This window comes from Cataglyphis hispanica, chromosome 2, assembly GCF_021464435.1.
Source record: "Cataglyphis hispanica isolate Lineage 1 chromosome 2, ULB_Chis1_1.0, whole genome shotgun sequence".
Taxonomy (NCBI): domain Eukaryota; kingdom Metazoa; phylum Arthropoda; class Insecta; order Hymenoptera; family Formicidae; genus Cataglyphis; species Cataglyphis hispanica.
The window spans coordinates 8182217-8200000 of record NC_065955.1 but is presented as its reverse complement, the minus strand read 5'-3'; the positions used below and the strand labels follow the sequence as shown (position 1 = coordinate 8200000).

Genomic DNA, 17784 nt, shown 5'->3' with positions numbered 1-17784 from the left:
ACGTTCAACGCTACATATATTATTGCAAATGCTGATGATAATCATCGCTAATCTTTTTGCGAAGTAAGTCCCCTACAAACATTCTCTATCATTTAATGAAAATGTCATGTATGTGCATTCTGGGTACGTCGTGTAACATTTATCGCATAAAACTCATTTTCGTAAAATTTGATCGGTGAATCGTGAAAGTGACTGATCGATCCAAAGAATTAAATAATAGGAAAAAGTTTTAAATAGATTTGAATTTTAATAAATCTCTTTTATATTCGATTTGCAGTGAACCATTGCAATTTATGCAATTTGCAAAATATTTTTTTTACAGAAAAATTCAATATACAAAAGGAGCTAATTAATGTTTAAAAGATAAAACTTTTATATATATAGAATTGATTCATTTAAATAATTTTATATTATATATATATATATATATATATATATATATATATATATATTTTTTTTTTTTTTTTAAATATAATATGTGCAAAAGTTATGCAATGTAACAAATAAACATATATATTATATTCTACATATAATTGAAAATTTCGAGAATTAAATCTTAAAAATTAAATATTGAAAAGTTTTGTGCAAATTGATTGAAAAGTTACATTGTTTGATTAGTTATTAGCTAAACATTTTAAATTATTTTATTTTTTTAAATATTGTGCTTTAATCTTTCCATTTTCCTCAAAAAAAGAAATCAGCTGTTTATATTCGCGCGCACCCATGTGATAAAGAGAATTCCGTATAAAGATTGCGCTTGATTGATTATCTCAGGTTCAGTGTCAATCGACGGAGTGATAAATAATAAAATGGAAAAGACGTCATATCAAAGTTTGACGAAGCAATTGGCGTTGCAAATCACCGATGCACAGTGTTTGCAAAAATAGCGGTGTGTTTGATGTGTTAGCGTGTCTCAATAGTGCACTTCTCTGACAAGGCAAAGAGCGAAAGTAGCGCGGCAATGTCGTATATATTTATAGCGTGGAAGTCACAGATATCATGGAATCGCCAACGATCAAACGGTGTCTCCCACCATCAGTCCCGTATGCAACCTGCAATCTGCAATGCAATCACGCGTTGATTATGCAATTTAGCTATAATATACGTTTCGCGGTCGCAAACCGAGACTTCGTTTATACTACTGGTACTTAACTCGAGTATAAAAAAAAAATAACATTTATACACGATTATGCCGATAAACTTATGTATACTTTCTTACGCGGTAGTAAATAATGTCGAGACGTACAAACTCAATGCACGCAAAGGTACGTGGACATATGTTGTGTATGTTTTATCACCTCATGTGTCATAATTTGTTGTCTCGCTTGAAATTTTGAAAATCATTTATTATCCGACACAGGAATATGATAATTTCTTCTAGATATTTTCAATTCCTATAAAAGACGTTTAATGCTTATCTAATCATAGTTTATTTAATCTATCTTATTCTTTACCTTTTTATAGCATCCTTATCAATGTGACATTTGCTTGAATTTTGCACCGTTTTTATTCAGTGCAAAAGATAATTGCTGTGTAACAGACTGAATTTTTTTTAAGGAAACAAATTCATTCGTATATTAATTGTTTTTTTTATTTATTATTTTTTTTTTACAGAGAATGACGAGTGCCACATGCATAATAGGATTATTTTTATTGAGAGGAATAGCAGCATGGACTGTTGATATTATACATGATATAACTGTGCACATGAACCATGTAACATCAGTTCCATTTAGCATAGCTAACTATAATTTATCATCCGAATTGTCCTTAGTCATTACTAGTCAGGACAATGATATTGCGATACCAAGTTTTGAGCTACTGCAGAATGAAAATAAATCTTTTAACGGCATTTTAAATGTTACTGGTGTGTTTCTCGGTAGAACAAAATTAATATTTACTTTGGAGGAAGATGGGGTAAGTGATAAATAAATAATTAGTATTGTTTGTTAAAAGATATAATAAACATATTTTTCTAGGTTAAAGACAGCCAGGAGGTCTCTCGTATCATTGTAGTACGAGAAGAACGCACAATAGATACCATATTCACTGCCAGTGTTGCAATACTTGTATCCATTTTATATATTAATTTTGGCTGTGCAATGGATTGGAATGTATGCCGTGATACATTAAAGAAACCAATAGGTCCAGCTATAGGATTTTTTTGTCAGTTTTTGATTATGCCAGTGGTAAATTTTTTTATTGTGGATAATATTGCACAGCCGATACATAGATATTTTTTATATTTTCCCTAGTTTTTATTAAGCAAGTGTCTTTTGTGAATTTATATTATTTCATATTACTTTCAGTTAAGTTTTTTCATTGGATATCTTTTATTTCCTGATCGTCCTGAACTGCAAATAGGAATGTTCTTCACAGGGATAAGTCCAAGTGGTGGTGCTTCTAATATTTGGACAGTATTACTTGATGGCAATTTAAATCTCTCAATCACAATGACCACAATATGTACCATTGCTGCATTTGGTAAGGAATTAAAAAATAAAGATAATTCTTATATGACATCTACAGAAAAATTTATTCTTTACAGGAATGATGCCGTTTTGGATCTTTACATTGGGCAGGCATATTTTTGCACAGGGACAACTCACGGTACCCTATCGTCAAATTGGTACTTTTGTAATTGGTCTTGTAATTCCACTGGTTATAGGATTTGTCATCCAAAGAAAGCTTCCAAGAGTATCAAAGATGTTAGTTCGGATAATGAAACCTTTTTCTATAATTTTAATTATATTCATTGTTATATTTGCCATTACAACTAATTTATACCTTTTCAAACTATTTTCATGGGAGGTAAGCTAATATTTTTCTTCGATAAATCTGCAAACAAATCAATATGCGAAGTATATATGTTTATTTTCTTGTTTCAGATTATAATTGCAGGAATGGGTTTGCCTTGGTTGGGCTTTACATTTGGTCTTATAGTAGCAAAAATCTGTAAGCAATCCCAAGCTGATATACGAGCAATAGCTATTGAAACAGGTATTCAGAATACTGGTGTAGCCATTTTTTTGTTACGTTTTACATTAAAACCACCTGCTGATGACTTAACCACTGGTAAGTTTATACAAATATTTATATGTATTTATCTTAATCATCTAATAAAATGCTTTTTTTTAGTGCTTCCTGTGTCTACTGCAATTATGACACCAATACCATTAACAGTTTTATACATAATCAAATTAATTTATCAATATACACAGAAGACAGAAAGAAAAGTGATCCTAGAAACTGTTCCATCATTAGAAAAACTCCAACAAACTACAAATATTTCTACTATTACACAACCGAATGAATCTAAAGTAATTACTCAGTTGAATGATAATTGATTGAATTGTGTAGAGTAATTCTATGTTTCAATACTTAATGTTATATTAAAAAAGATATATTTATATTGTACATTAATGTAAAAAATCTCAATAAGGATAAGATTGTAAATGGTTGTGGATGCCATATAATTGTAGATAATATTTGTTTATTGTTATATGTTGAACATTTGTTTAAGAAATATTTACACTGACGATACTTAATAATATATTATAAGTAACAATTAGTTAATCAGTATTTAGATATAAAGATATATGCAGGATGCTTAGCAAAGATATCTTAAATTTTTTGTAAAATATCTGCATTTATATACTATTTTTAAAAGCGCAAAAAATTAAGGAATGTTTATATTTTTCTAAGTTTGTTTTTAAGAATATAAATTTCAATTCTTAAATGTATGAATTCAAAAATATATTTTTATAAGTGCATTATGTCTGAAAGTTTTTGAATTGAAAAGAATAAATTTTTGAATTATATATATGTGTGTTACAATCATATTAAAATCATATTTTGACTAAAAATAAAAAAATTTATTTTTACTCACATTTTTATGAGAACAAAATCCATATTAAAAAATAATGTTAGCCACCAACAGCGCCATCTAAGAAAATGCATATAGTACAAACAATGTGTTGAATTTAAAAATTTCTCACGCCATCAATTATTCGATATATGTGCATAAATAAAAGTTTCATTACAATTGTGCTAGTTTTTCGCAATCTTGTAAGTGTAATAAATATTAATTATTATACATCTCGTGTACAGTTTCATAAAATAAAAAAAAATATAATGTTTAAAATTATTGTTAACACAAATATTACATCGATTATACTTTCTCATTTCGAGCATTTGGTAATATAAGAAATTTAAATAAATAAATTTATTTTTCGATTAACAAGTTTTTTTTCTAACAGTATTTCCCATAAATTGAAAATATTTTACAGAAGAGACGCGCACATATGATTGTGTTTATTCTTTTCAAAAAAATCTTTTTCTGATCGTGCTCATTGCATTGGTTGGTTACAATGACATGCGCTGAGGGTTGGCAAGCCTGCCTCGAGCCAGGCGGTCGCCGCGCATTCTTGCTGCTAACTTCAATGCGCACGCGCGGTTTCAGTTTACAGTACGAGTTTGCGGAGAGCGAGTCAAAGCTAGTGTGTACGATCCGGATTCTGACGATTTGCGTTGATCGAGGATGCAATTCATCCGCGACGACCGACGATACGTAAATTGATAACCGCGATAAAGCGTATCCTCGATAGTATAAGATTGTGCGGCGTGTGTTTTCGCGAGCGAGAGAAAGAGAGAGGGAGAGGACAAACCGTGCAAGGGATAGAGCATGCGACCGCGCCTCTGCGACGTTACTCGGTGTGTCGATGAGGATGGGAAGTGCGCCGCCGCCGCCGCCGCTGACGACGACGACGACGAAGAAAGAAAGTGAAACAGGGATAACGTCGCTGCGGTACGTTGTGCGGTGCTGCATCATCATCGCTTAGGAATGGTATCGCCATCCAAGCACCAACACCAGCAGCAGCAGCAGCAACAGCAACAACAACAACAACAACAACAACAACATAGACAACAACCGTCGAGAGAGAACAAATCTAATCCGCGACGAACGTCACGTAAGTAATTCCGTAATTCTACATTGCATAATAACGTATCGAGCCGGCCGTTAGTGGACATCGCCAGGAATGTTTGTAACGTGCGTTATGTACGTCTCTTCACTCATTCATACACGCATACATATACACATGACACAAGGGACGAATTAGTGATCACTGAGAATTATTCGGAATTCCTTTGTAAAGATATAATTTGATATATCTATGTATATTGTTGCTGAGGAAGTTGAATTTCGAATCAAAAGAGCAAGATGCTCTGTATGTTAAATTGGACACTATGCAAAGCAAGCAATTGTTGTCATTGAGTACTCTGAGTGATCATCAGTGTTACTTTTATTGTATAGTACAAGTAAGCACAATGATTTATTTTATTCCGTTTTATAATATTTCTTTTCGATGTGAATAACAAGTTGATATTGTTTGATTAGAAGCTGCACCAATTTGTCTGTATTGTCATGTGATTTGTACAGCAGTTGGTATAAATATGACAGCAATTAATAGTAATTTTAAGCAGATACTTTTGTTTTACCATATTCTTTGAAAATACGTGAAAAATATTTTCCATTTTTTACCTTATACACTTCAATAGATTCATTCAGATGGACAATGGAAAAATATATTTTTGTGTCATGCCATATCATATTTACAAAGCAATCATATGGTGCGCGCGCGCGCGCGCGAATCGCAATATTAAGATGAATAAAATTAAAATTTTTTTTTATAGATGTACGTATACAAAAGGGGCTGAAACCTTTGGAAAAGAAGTCGTTCTATTTGGACATAAAGAACCATGTCACTGCGGCCAAGCTAGAAGCAAAGATCAAGGAGCTGGGGGGAGTGAGTTGTATTTCATCTTTGCTTGTCCGATGCTGCGTTCGAGTAGAGCTTGTAACCACATTTCCCGCTTCGTTTCTCACTGCTTATCGATTTGTCAGAGCATTTGGTGTATTTCGGGCGAGTGTGCGAATCCTTCTCTCCCTCTCTCATTCTTGTTCCTTTCTCTGTCTCTATCTCTCTCTCTATCTATCTCTCTTTCTCTGTCCCCCTTCTCCCTGTGTGCGCTTCCCCCTCTGTTCCTCTCTTCCCGCCATTTTCGATCAGTATGCCTATAGTCGCTTCGACATAACACGCGCGCTCTCGCTCCCCTATCAAGGGCGCAACAAAAAAAAAAGAAGAAAAAATTCGAATCTCCGTCTTTCGCAGCGATGCGTTCTCCGGGCCATTCAAGCCGACCTCGTTGCCGCGTGATACTACTGAGTACGCGCGCGATTATCGAACTGCCGGAACGTGGCAAACTCGTCTCCGAAAAATCCCGCGCGCACGAACTTTACCGGGTCACTCGTAAACGGCTGCGTATTTCGGCGTACATATTGTGATTTTTATGAATTTCTTGAAACAAATTTATTTTTTACTAAAAAAAAAAACTTGTTGCGATTACATGAGATTATAAGCATTTTTGACAGTAGAAGAAAAAAATATATTTAGAATGATATAAATTTTGTTGTAGATACTAAAAGAAAAAATAAAATGAATTGTTTTACACATTTAATAAAAATATATTAATGTTAATATTTTTTCTAAAAGAAAATATTTATAATGTCTGAGAAAATAATAATACTAACAGACAATTGTAGAATTTTATTTTACTTTTTACTTTTTGTGAATAAGTCGGGACAATCTATAATTTTTTTCTGATAACTATATATAGTTTACATGGCGAGAAATATTAATTACAAATTATAATCTATGCCATTACAAATTTAACTTGTAAAACTTTCAACTCATTTTAATAATTTAATGCAAAACTTTATTTCATACACATGTTATCTAGATTAAAATTTCTAATTCTATTGACAGAATTATAGAATTAGAACATAAAGAAATTTGTCATAAGTATTATTAGCTCCGATTCGCGTAATAGAAAACGCTAAGGTTCTTATTCGCGCATTCTTCCTATTTTTGCTTATTTGTAAAAAATCCGCGCTCTCCTTTCTTCCGCAAAGATATACGGATATTTCATTCGAAATGCGGAGAATGCTTGGCTAAAAAAGAACGACCAACGTTTGCGGGACTGACCCTCGCGGACGTGACCGAGCATTACGTGAAGGAGGAAGCGGGTTTCCGTGCGTCGCGGAGCCGTGTCTCGGCTCTCGGCACGAGGCCGCGTTGCCGAGCCGCGCGCACGGGCTACGCCCTAAATTCAGCCTCTCTCGGCAACGCTCGCGGCAACGGGCCGACGCGACGCGTTAGTCCATGTGTTGTATGTACATACGTACGTAATACGATCATCGTCTCTTGGAATCGTGCGCGCGAGACGGATACCCGGAATGATTTTTCTGTTGACAAACGATTTCCTCGTTTCGGCAAATTTCGCGCCGTTTTGCGCCATCTTCCGGAGCGGTGCGCGAAGTTCGTAACGTCAAAAAGAAAAAAAAAATAACAATAAAAAGACAAAGAGAGAGCGGCTCGAAAAAATTACCTCGTCGTTCGTACAGTACGTTTATGCATGCACTGGTTAAATAACATGCGTCTGTGTCACGAGTCATTTAACGATATTATATTGTGTTGTAACGCTTTTTTTGTGAGAACTTGTCTTTGATAATTTTGAGAAAAAAGGGCTGAATTTTTGAAGAGTGATAGGTTAATGGCAACTTCGTCATTAGTACATCATGATATAGTATATAGGGATAGATGAGTTTCGTGCGTGTTAGAATTGGTTGAATTATATATTTTGTTTGAGAGACGACAATTAGAAATACAACATGTAATGTGACATGAAGCAAATTAAAATCACAAACTTGGAACCATTCTCATCAAGCTTAACTTTCGACGATTTAACGGAGGGTGAATGAATTAATTTTACGCGAAACAAAGCGAAAGATCGTGAATACAAAATCGCCTCGCAACTGCCTATTAATAGAGCAGCTGTCAAATCGCAACGTTGATCGAGGGAGAGTGTGTCTCGCATGGATCTGTCGTCTGTTGACAAACAAATCGCGTTGCCGCGCCATCTGAGCGACAACGCGTGAAATTCGTTTTTCGCGCGCGTTTATCTGTCGCGTGTATACGTGCGCGAAAATTTCGAAAAAGCGAGTGGAATACGTAACGCACGGAAAGATGAGGAGAGATCGAGATAGTATCGAGCGGCCAGCGACCGGACCGGAGAATCGCGTTCTCGTTGTCGGCTTGGGCGAGAGAGGAGCAAACGCGCGCGCCGTCTCCAGGCCCTCGTGCCAAGCTACTAACGGCGAATGGCCATTTTGTGCGTGACAGTTGTCGGCCGCAGAAAGTATAGCAGTACCATAACGAGTGACTAACAAGGCGTCTCGGATCATCGACTCTTTCCTCTCGCATATTTCGCTCATTCGTCCGAGCTTGTCGCTCCCTATTTCGGCATTCTAATCGTTATTCGCGGTCGACGGTAGAGAGACGCCCGCGCGCGTCTTTGTCGTGCTGCGATTTATCGGTGAGTCGCCGAGTATCACCGAGTATCGGAGTGCCGCTGTTTGACAGCAGCGAGCGCCCGTTCCCTTCGATTGTACAACCCGCGTCCTCGTTCCAGATTCTCCACGTCGAATGTTCCGTCATTGCCGTCGGGATTATTCACGGTTCCGGGAACCGCTGCTCCACGTGTTTCCTCACGCCTGTGTTCTAATTCTTGGGAGAGAGACGGCTGGTGGCGGGTGACGCGACGCGTCGTATATATTATTAGATCAACGCTATGCAATCGACGACGGCGGACGGCGAGTGGCGGCGTCCACTACGCTACGAAGACCAGTCGTGGTGGCACGCGCGCGCGAGCACCGGATCGCCTGTGTATAATTCCTCTGTGTAACGGTCGGCCCCTGCTGCCGCCGCCACCGCTGCTGCAGCACAGTCACTCCAAGGAAGGCTGTCGCGAAATCACTTGACGTCAGCGTAACGCAATGCAAACGTGTCTCGTTTGTATACGTATGTATGTACATATGTACTGCGCGCGCGACGACGTTTTGCTCATTGCGCAAACGATAAACTTCCTCGAAAGTCGGAGTGTCTCTATCGCTCGTTCGCATACTCGCTCATACACGTTTATGCTCGAGAGAGACGCCTACGGTGACAGCTTGCTCGGCTCGGTGGTCTACAGTCTGAGGGATTCTTTGTCTGTATTCCGAAAGCGACTTGAAAAGCTTGAGAAATCTGGAGTTTTACTTGGAAAGAATGTGATCCGAGCGTTAGTTGATTACTTGAATTTGTTTATATGTATGTTTACTTGTTTTGTTTGCTAATGTCACTTTGCTGCTCTACTTGCACATTGTTAATTATTCTTTCAACTTGGTGTTTTCTGTTTTTAGGCGATCGAATTGTTTTTAGTACGCAGTGTGAGTCTTGTAATCAGCGATAGAGTAGATAAGACAGATCATACAAACTCTGAGAAACATAGATGGATCTGCGCCAGTGGCGGCAGCGGCGGACCCCGTTCGCTGAGAAGCATAGAAGTTCCAACACCTACTCCTACACCGCCAACACCGTTACTAAGTTCTGAATGCCCTTCGTCCAACCTTACCAATCTGCGGGGTCAAACTACCCAAAGATCTGTAAGTACACAAAAGATGAAAGTATACCTAAACAATCATGTTGAATGTTTTCATATGTTGTATAGAACCAATATTTAATATTGTCATACTCACAAAAAAAGAAATGGATATTATCTGTCACTTTGCATCATTTGTGTTGTATGTTTACCTGATATTACATCTTTTATGAGAAAAAAATATTAATTTTTCATTATTATATAAATAAATTTATGAATTATAATGATATAGACAGTGACAATTGTATAAATAATACTAAGAAATGTTTTGTATTTTCAATTTAACAGAAATCACGAGTGGATGCAATGTTGGAACGTGCTCTGACACAGCCACAACAGTGTTCCGTGGATCCACTAGATAACGCCCATAATTGGGGAATTCCTATCTGGGCGACAGAAAAGCTTCAAGCTTGGCTCGACAAAATTTATGCTTCTTTCAATACTTTTGATACCTATAACTTGAAACAGCTGAAGCAAACTAATCAGCGTAAAACTGAGAAAGATTTGAAGGTCAAGCATCTGAAAGGATCGTACATCAAATTCGAATCCTTTAACAGGTAATTATAAGCTGTGATACTATACAATATTTTTATCTCTATGTCTTTGTTTTATTGTCTCACATTTTATATTTCTATTTATAGAATTACTAGACCTGTGTTTCTGGAATTGTCATCGTGGCCAACGTTAAACTTCGACGGTGATCTAGGTTCGTGTCCTTTTGACACAAGGAAACAAGGAAAACGAGAAAGCAAATTAACAAACAAAGAGATTAAGGAGAATAAGGAGGCTGTTGAATCTACAAATAGGATCGAGGTGCGTTATTCGTTATTTATACATGTACATATAATACAGTGTATTAATAAATAATAAATTTATATAATATTATGAATTTTTTCTCCAAGAGGCAACATTATCATGAGCAATTTTTTTTTTATATTGACAGAGTAAAGAAATGACTCGGAGACCCCGTGCCACCGCTGCACGTGCCCGCAGAACAGAACAGCTGGTCGCTGGTTACTGCGAAATTTGTCATATTCATTATGATGATCTATCCAAACATTTACAAAGTGAACAGCATTTGAACTTTGTAGGGAACGACGATAACTTTTTGTCATTGGATACGTTAATCAATGCGGGCGCCAATGTGGAGGCATTCTTAAAACTAAATAGAACAAAGGATATCGAGTGAGTATTTATAACTGAAATCTTATATATACATGCACACAGAATTCTATCTTTATTTCATTTTATTTATTTGATATTTATTGGATATACACATACACACTCCTATATATACACACACAATACATATACATATATATATATATATATATATATATATATATATATATGTATATGTATATGTATATGTATACGTGTGTGTATATATAGGAATGTGTACGTATGTGTATATCCAATAAATATCAAATAAATAAAATGAAATAAAGATAGAATTCTGTGTGCATGTATATATAAGATTTCAGTATATATATATATATATATATATATATATATATATATATATATATATATATACATATATTTCATGCAATTGTCAATTCAGTTTATTTATTTATTTTTTATTTTTATTTTATAGGAAAGACTGTGATTGTTTTCCTAATGGAGATGGCAATCTTCACAATACAGTATTGCCTGAAGAGAAGGTTAACAAGAACACCAAAACTTTAAGTAACTTTAGTGTTGACGAGATAAAAATAGTGAATGGTGCGCGTAGGAACCTTAATTTAAAATTAAGTTCGCCGCATAATTTGCGTACTCGTGCGAAACACGAAAGTGGACATCTTCTTAGATCCAAGGGCAGTCCATGGCATGAAGTCGATAAGAGCGAGAAATTGTATGACAAGTTGGAGGGTTTCACCATTAAGAAACGTTCAAAAGGTACTATTTGGATCGAAGAAGATGACCCAGAGGAGAAGTATGCAGAAGAAGATATCCTGCAGAAGGAATCGAAGCAGGAAGACTATAAAAGGTCCTTTTCGAATGAAATCGATGAAGTTTTAAATACTAAGGAAGATAATATCAGTAATAAACATAGTAATAATCTAGATTCGTCGAACTTGCAGCCGGCAATCGTACATAATAATACGCAAAATGGTATTATAAATTCACGTCGTGTATCGGAAGAATCAGATTACCTCAAGAGTAAGGACAAATGTAACGGTGACGAAAATGCGTGTGCGTTAGAATGTATGATAAGTGTAGAGAACAGTGTAGTCGATAATAGTTATGCTGAGAACTGCAAGCCATGTAAGGATTTATTTCAAAGAGACAATTGCACGTTGCAAGCGGAAAAAGTGACGATAAAAGCAAGAAAGTTGTCGGACGATGTGAGGGATTTTGTTTGTAATGAAAATAATGACAAAAGTGAAGAAAAGGACTCGAAAGTGTTGCAGGGAGAGAATAATCGTTCTATGAAACCTAAGCATCCTTCCCGCCTCAATCGAAGGGGCAGCAGAAGTATCAGAGGTCGATATCGGCATCGACTATCAGTGGAGGAACGTTTGATCGAGGACAATCGCGCATACTATAAAGTGGAAGTGTTAGGTAACAAACTGCGATCGAGTGCAGTGACGGGTAGTGGCAATCCGCAACAGCACACGGCATCGAAAGATGACGATGGCGAAGAGAAAAAGGAAGCACCGTTGTCGAGTGAGAAGCCAGTGGTAGTGCGGTTTAAACGCGTGAGAAAATCGGAGCTGTCATTGTTAAGTGATGAAGCAGAATCCTTTATGTTTGGCGAGCCGAAACGAGATGACTCGAGCGAACAAACCAGCGACAACGAACAAAGTAGTGTGTTGCCGAGAGATACGGAGAACAGCGAAACCAATGAAACTGCCAATTCGTCCATGTTGCTGAGTTCGCCATTAAATTCTAGTCCCGTGAAACAGGAAATTATCGAGGAGGATTCACAGGACTTTGTACATCTGGGTAGAGCGAGAAAAAGGAGACGCACACAAGCAGAAGCGTTTATCAAGGACAACACTGACTACTATAAGTTCGAGACGCCAGGCAGCAGATTAAGGTACCAGGCTCCATTAACCGGTGTCAAAGACACTGTATTCGCGGAGAGTAGGGAAAACACAGCATTGAAGAAGTCACAACAATCGAACGATTGCAAACCAGAAACCGAAAATATAGTTGAGAAGATTTATCCGTCCAAACCGTCAACGGAGATTGAAAAAATGCAATTCTCCTTTGAAGCGATACCCAAGTCCGAACCGTGGTATCAAACGTATCAACGTCAAGATGCGGGTGCCGAGTTTTGGCACTGTTTTAGCGAATGCGATGTAATGAAACCGTTTCTACTGCCATACGAGATAGAAAATTTTCATGAAACGCTAATGAAGATGCAAAGTAAAATTGACGTAGGAGGCAGGAAAAGGGGCCGCGGACGCGGTGTAGGATGCGTAGGACGTTCACCAAGAAAAAGCCCACGTTGCCACGCATCTACGTTAGCCATCATGTCCACCATAATCCGCAAAAGAGAACAGCAACAGTCGTCGACCCTATGTACGATAGAAGAATCACCGCTATTTGTCAGATCGCGGACAAATACACCCAAGCCTGAACAAAAACAAGATCTCAAGTCGAATCTGGACGAGGAGCTAAAGGAAATAGCAAAAACGATCGATGATATGCTAAGTGTGAAGGATCTGGATGATTCATTCGAGCCCGACGTGGACTTGGGACAAGCTGACGTTTTCTGCGGAACACCAAAGGGGGCGCCATCAAATCTGTTGGAATTGCTCGATAATTATCAAGACATCCCCAACTGTTTGGAAAACAACTCGTCATGTGCCAGTTCCGAATGTGGTGAGGCGAACATAGACACTCCGTTGAAAAGAAGGAAACGAAGGAAAAACCGGACTGGTTGGCCAGTTGGTAACAAGATGAAAAAGAAAATACAGACGAATAGCAAGATGTCTATGGATTGCGAGCGGGAATCATTACTGGAGAAAGAGTTTTACCTTGACAGGGATTTCGCCGGAAATACGTTGGATACGTCCAGCAAATTACCGGAAGAGGCTGATTCTCACACGATAACGACATCGAATAATGTGCTAGTAACCGCTGCGGAACGACTAAATGTCAATCGAAAGTGCGATGCTGACGCCTTGCTGAAAATCTGTACTACCAACGCGTCTCACAAATCGTGTCACGAGGCGCTCGTGAAGAAAGACAGGAGTGTAGAGACCGTGAACGATGACACCAACATGAGTCTATCGGCGAATTCAGGCTACGTGGAATCACTATCCATCTCGGAAAACACGTGCGACGACACAACGAATAAGAATTATTTGTCGAACAAGGATTATCCATGTAGGAAAGATTTATCGAAGATCGAAGAGATTTCGGAGAATGATGAGTTGGGCAACGATGAAAATCATGAGAATCAGAAGAGCCTGTTTGGCAGAAAAGACGTTAACGCAATCACCGAGAGGAATTTGGTTATCAAGTCGTCGTCCGTCGTCAGGAAGCAACGACAACGGGACCACGTTACCGTTGCTATCGCTGTCAACACTGTCGACAACAACAGCTGTAAGTCGCAAGACACGGAGATTGAGAATCGGGACAATATACAGTTGCAGCAATGTAGAAAGGAGACAGAGTCCGGTATAGTTCCTAAGAAATATCATAACACCAATTCCGAATTGTCGTCGCCGAAACGGCAACTGCGAGGCGGCAATTGCGAGGAGAATTCGTCTGAGAACACGGGGGAATTGCTGAAACAACATGGTCGTCAACACAGTATTGTGTTTGCCGCGACAAGGAGCGGCCGAATAGGTTCGCGGAAGCGCATCTATTCTAGGAAACGTCAGTCGAAAACAGCCGTCGCTCATAACAATCTGTCGTCGTCTGATCATCATGTTGGTATGGTATATGACGATGAGAATTGTAAGAAGGACGCCTACTTGAGTATTACATCTACTAAGAAGCAATCACCGAGTTCCGTAGTGCGCAGCGCGAAACGCAAAAGTGAAGCCATCTCGTCGTCGGACAACATCCAGGAATCGTCCGATCCGATGTTGGATCAGTGCGCGTTATCGGAACGTGTTATCAGCCCGCCGTCGGTGATATCGTCCTCCGAGCTCGAGCAGCGTCGCTCAAGCATCGAGTTCCAGCCGGTTGTACGGATGATGAAACTCGACGATCAAGTGGACATGGATCACGGTATTTTGTCGACAGTGACTGTGGCGAGTAATCGACGATTGAGAAGTTCCGGCAGTTCGCCGCGATCAAACAACTCCAAACCACCGAAGAAGCGCATAAAATCCGGCCGTGGACACTTTGGACGGTGGTTGAAGAGCAGCTGAAAAATAGATATGAAGAATAAGAGTATAAGTACTTGGACTTAGATTTCAAAGACAAATGATCTCGCGATCTGATATTGTCCTGACGCGATGTATATTATGTATAAAAATATTATTTGTGTACGTAGAGAATAGTATTTAACATCGCATCATAGTATTCTCTCTCTCTGTCTCTCTCTTTAGTGATCATTCTACTTAGTGACGTTCTTTCAGGTGGTTAGTTAATACACTCCTCGCCACCAGTATACAGCTCATTGTACATTTTTTCGATGCGGTCGTTGTGTTCTCGGAAACAGGATAGTTTTGTCTTTTCTTTTTTTTTCTAATAGAGATTTGTCGTTTCTTTTTTATTTCTTTTTTTCGTCAGTTACATTAGACGAAAATTGTATATCACTTTGAAGACAGCCGTTTTGTTCAAATCATTATTAAGATTATTTTCATATTGAATGTATACATTTTTAAAGTACGCAAGACTGTATACAGCTTTATAATAATATAATCATTCATTTCTGTTATGCTGCATATTATTGAAAATGATGTTCTATATTTTCAATTTTTTTCAGTATATACCTAATTACTTTATTTAAAACAAAACTGTAAGTCGCTCACAAGTTCAAAAAGAGAAATTATCATTATTAAAGATATAAAATTTTCCATTAAAAATTGTTTTATTGTACCTCTATGATTCCATTAAAAATCATCTTTAGATTAATTATATAATTCCATTTAATTGTTTTCTAGTCTATATAAATAACCTCTACACAAATGATTATTTTTCTTCTTTCTAAATTTATTCTACTTGTAATCTATAATTAACTAATTAGTCAAATAATAAAAATTATGGTATAACGATATAATTACAATTTCTAAAATCAAAAGATTTTTATTTCGCTAGCAATTTCAAAATGATTTATAGTACAATTTAATCAACTTTAAAGTGCCACTGATTCTTAAGTTGATTATAATTTAAAAAACATTTTGATTCTTAATTTATTTTAAGCTGAAAATAACAATCTATGTACTTACTTTACTTCTATGTACTATACTTTGTTTATTTCTAAAGTTAGAATTAATATATGTACATATCCTGGAGAAAATTTACATAAAATAAATCGATTAAGTCAAGCCTTCACGTTCTTGAAAGGCTTTTTTCATCTCGACCAGCTTTTTTCTTTTGTAATCTTTTTGTGTTTGCTGTCTTTTCTCAAGGATTTGTATCTGAGCTTTGATGGAATGCTCCTTGTTTAACAAATTATCAAGTTTTGTTATCATAATCTCGCGCGCGCGTTTCTTATTGTCCCATAGACTCCTAGTTTCATGACATTTGACAACGAGTCCAGTTGGTTTGTGTTTCAACAATACTGCATTATTTGTCTTGTTTGTTGCCTGGCCTCCAGGACCATTGCCACGAATGAATTGTTCTTCGAGTTCAGCCTCATCCAGCTTGGGAACCTTCGAGTAATCAAGGTGACGTTTGAACGACTTGTTGCGAATTGGCATATTTTCACGTTTATTAATCACTTCATTTAATATCAAGAATTCCTCACGGTTAGTTGACAAACAAATCCTGTTGCGGGTCTTTTGACACATTGATAAAAATGTTGCAAACATGATTCTCTTTATAAAATGTTGTATGGGAAGTATGTTTCAAAGAACAAAAATCTACTGAAGAGTAAAGAAGACTATATTTTCATACTTTGTCTCTTGTGTTATAAAATGCGATTTATATCACTTTTTTGGCTTCTAAAAATTTCATACCTTTCTGAAATAAGAAAAAAAAAATTTATTACTTTTAAATTATAAAACTTATATTGTAACATGGAAAATATAAAAATTTTATATAATTGAAAAATGGAATAATAGTTTATATTGATGGATATATCTATAACATGTAAATACGAATAAAAAAAATATAATAAAATAAGATTAATTTTAGATTTTTTATACATTTTTTTATATACACATACACAATATAATCCCAGGTTGTGGATGTAATAAACATTGAAGAGAAGCATGCATTCTAACGATATGATTTATAAGTTAAACACAAGAGAGGTTATTTATATAATATATATTAATAATATATCACTCGCATGTAATTAAACCAGCATAATTACCTTTAGTTGAAAATCTATCATCGCTTCATCGGTCAGATTTTTATTATCCTTGAAAGCTACTCGTACTCTATGTCGAAAGTACCCCTTATTTGTAAATTTCAAAGTTTCTCCATATCTCAGAATATCTTTGTAAAGTTTCAGGATAGTTAGTCGATTCATCATGATTTACCCATTTACCGGAATAAATAAGTTAAATTAAGATAAATCAAGATGCACAAACTTTATCTTGAAAACATGAGGGCATATGAGGACCAATCACAGTTTAACAATGTCCCTGAGCCCTGAATGCCCCATGCTCTTCGAAATATGATCAAAACCATAGAACTATAGACAATCTAGATCGAGCCTTTAAAGAGTGGGGATAAAGATACATGTAGAAAAAGACACACTCTGTTTCGTGCTCCTTACGTTCTCTCTCGCTCGCGCGTAGCTTAGCGAAAGAGAACGCTATGTTATGTGCGAGTGAGAGAAAGAACGCAAAGGGCACGAAACAGCGTATAGCGGGGAGCACACACTTTTGCATAAGCGCATAACCATAAACATAAAGAAATTGATTGGTCCACAAATATATGCCTAACGAAATGAACCAATAAATTTCCTTATACTTATGGTTATGCGCTTATGCAAAAGTGTGTGCTCCCCGCTTATTTCTTTTCTATATGCATTCGGTCGCGTTCCGTGCTTGCGTTGCTGGCCAGTTGAAAATGAGGCTCATTGAGGCTCATTTGGTCAAACCTGCTGGTTACCCTAAACATTGGTTGGTATTAGAGCCCCTATAGATAGGGACTCTAGTT

At 36.9% G+C, this 17784-nt stretch overlaps 4 protein-coding genes across 10 annotated transcripts in view; 2 read left to right on the top strand and 2 right to left on the bottom strand.

Moving 5' to 3' along the window:
* LOC126858775 (ileal sodium/bile acid cotransporter-like) overlaps nt 1–3821 on the top strand; it is a 5059-nt gene extending 1238 nt beyond the window's left edge. For 2 of the 3 annotated variants that reach the window (XM_050609338.1, XM_050609337.1), the window contains 8 exons: nt 1–63; nt 775–1265; nt 1615–1917; nt 1980–2189; nt 2310–2484; nt 2549–2811; nt 2889–3075; nt 3139–3821. The exon at nt 1–63 is cut by the window's left edge and continues 197 nt beyond it. In XM_050609338.1, the coding sequence (XP_050465295.1) occupies nt 1233–1265; nt 1615–1917; nt 1980–2189; nt 2310–2484; nt 2549–2811; nt 2889–3075; nt 3139–3347 (1380 nt within the window). In that variant the 5' untranslated portion in view covers nt 1–63; nt 775–1232 and the 3' untranslated portion in view covers nt 3348–3821. The remainder of the gene's footprint in view (nt 64–774; nt 1266–1614; nt 1918–1979; nt 2190–2309; nt 2485–2548; nt 2812–2888; nt 3076–3138) is intronic. The other variant, XM_050609339.1, reaches the window with a different exon arrangement.
* A 624-nt stretch (nt 3822–4445) lies between these two features.
* Nucleotides 4446–15536, top strand: LOC126858736 (uncharacterized). 4 transcript variants are annotated; one of them, XM_050609237.1, is made up of 7 exons: nt 4446–4970; nt 5695–5807; nt 9302–9544; nt 9829–10097; nt 10182–10353; nt 10484–10725; nt 11138–15536. In XM_050609237.1, the coding sequence occupies exons 1-7, from the start codon at nt 4844–4846 to the stop codon at nt 14874–14876; spliced, it is 4905 nt and encodes a 1634-aa protein (XP_050465194.1). In that variant the 5' UTR covers nt 4446–4843; the 3' UTR covers nt 14877–15536. The 4 variants fall into 4 exon arrangements, with proteins under 4 accessions (XP_050465194.1, XP_050465197.1, XP_050465196.1 ...); XM_050609240.1 differs by lacking the exons at nt 4446–4970; nt 5695–5807 and adding exons at nt 7532–8436; nt 8533–9209; XM_050609239.1 differs by lacking the exons at nt 4446–4970; nt 5695–5807 and adding an exon at nt 7532–9180.
* Nucleotides 15523–16484, bottom strand: LOC126858799 (mitochondrial translation release factor in rescue). Its single transcript, XM_050609396.1, has one exon. The coding sequence runs from the start codon at nt 16482–16484 to the stop codon at nt 15990–15992; it is 495 nt and encodes a 164-aa protein (XP_050465353.1). The 3' UTR covers nt 15523–15989.
* On the bottom strand, nt 16485–17571 carry LOC126858808 (uncharacterized). Of its 2 annotated transcripts, none has more exons than XM_050609407.1 (2): nt 16991–17571; nt 16485–16631 (listed from the first exon to the last, which is right to left on the bottom strand). In XM_050609407.1, the coding sequence occupies exons 1-2, from the start codon at nt 17150–17152 to the stop codon at nt 16626–16628; spliced, it is 168 nt and encodes a 55-aa protein (XP_050465364.1). In that variant the 5' UTR covers nt 17153–17571; the 3' UTR covers nt 16485–16625. The 2 variants fall into 2 exon arrangements, with proteins under 2 accessions (XP_050465364.1, XP_050465363.1); XM_050609406.1 differs by having other exon boundaries at nt 16495–16635; nt 16991–17568.
* Between the last annotated feature and the right edge of the window lie 213 nt (nt 17572–17784).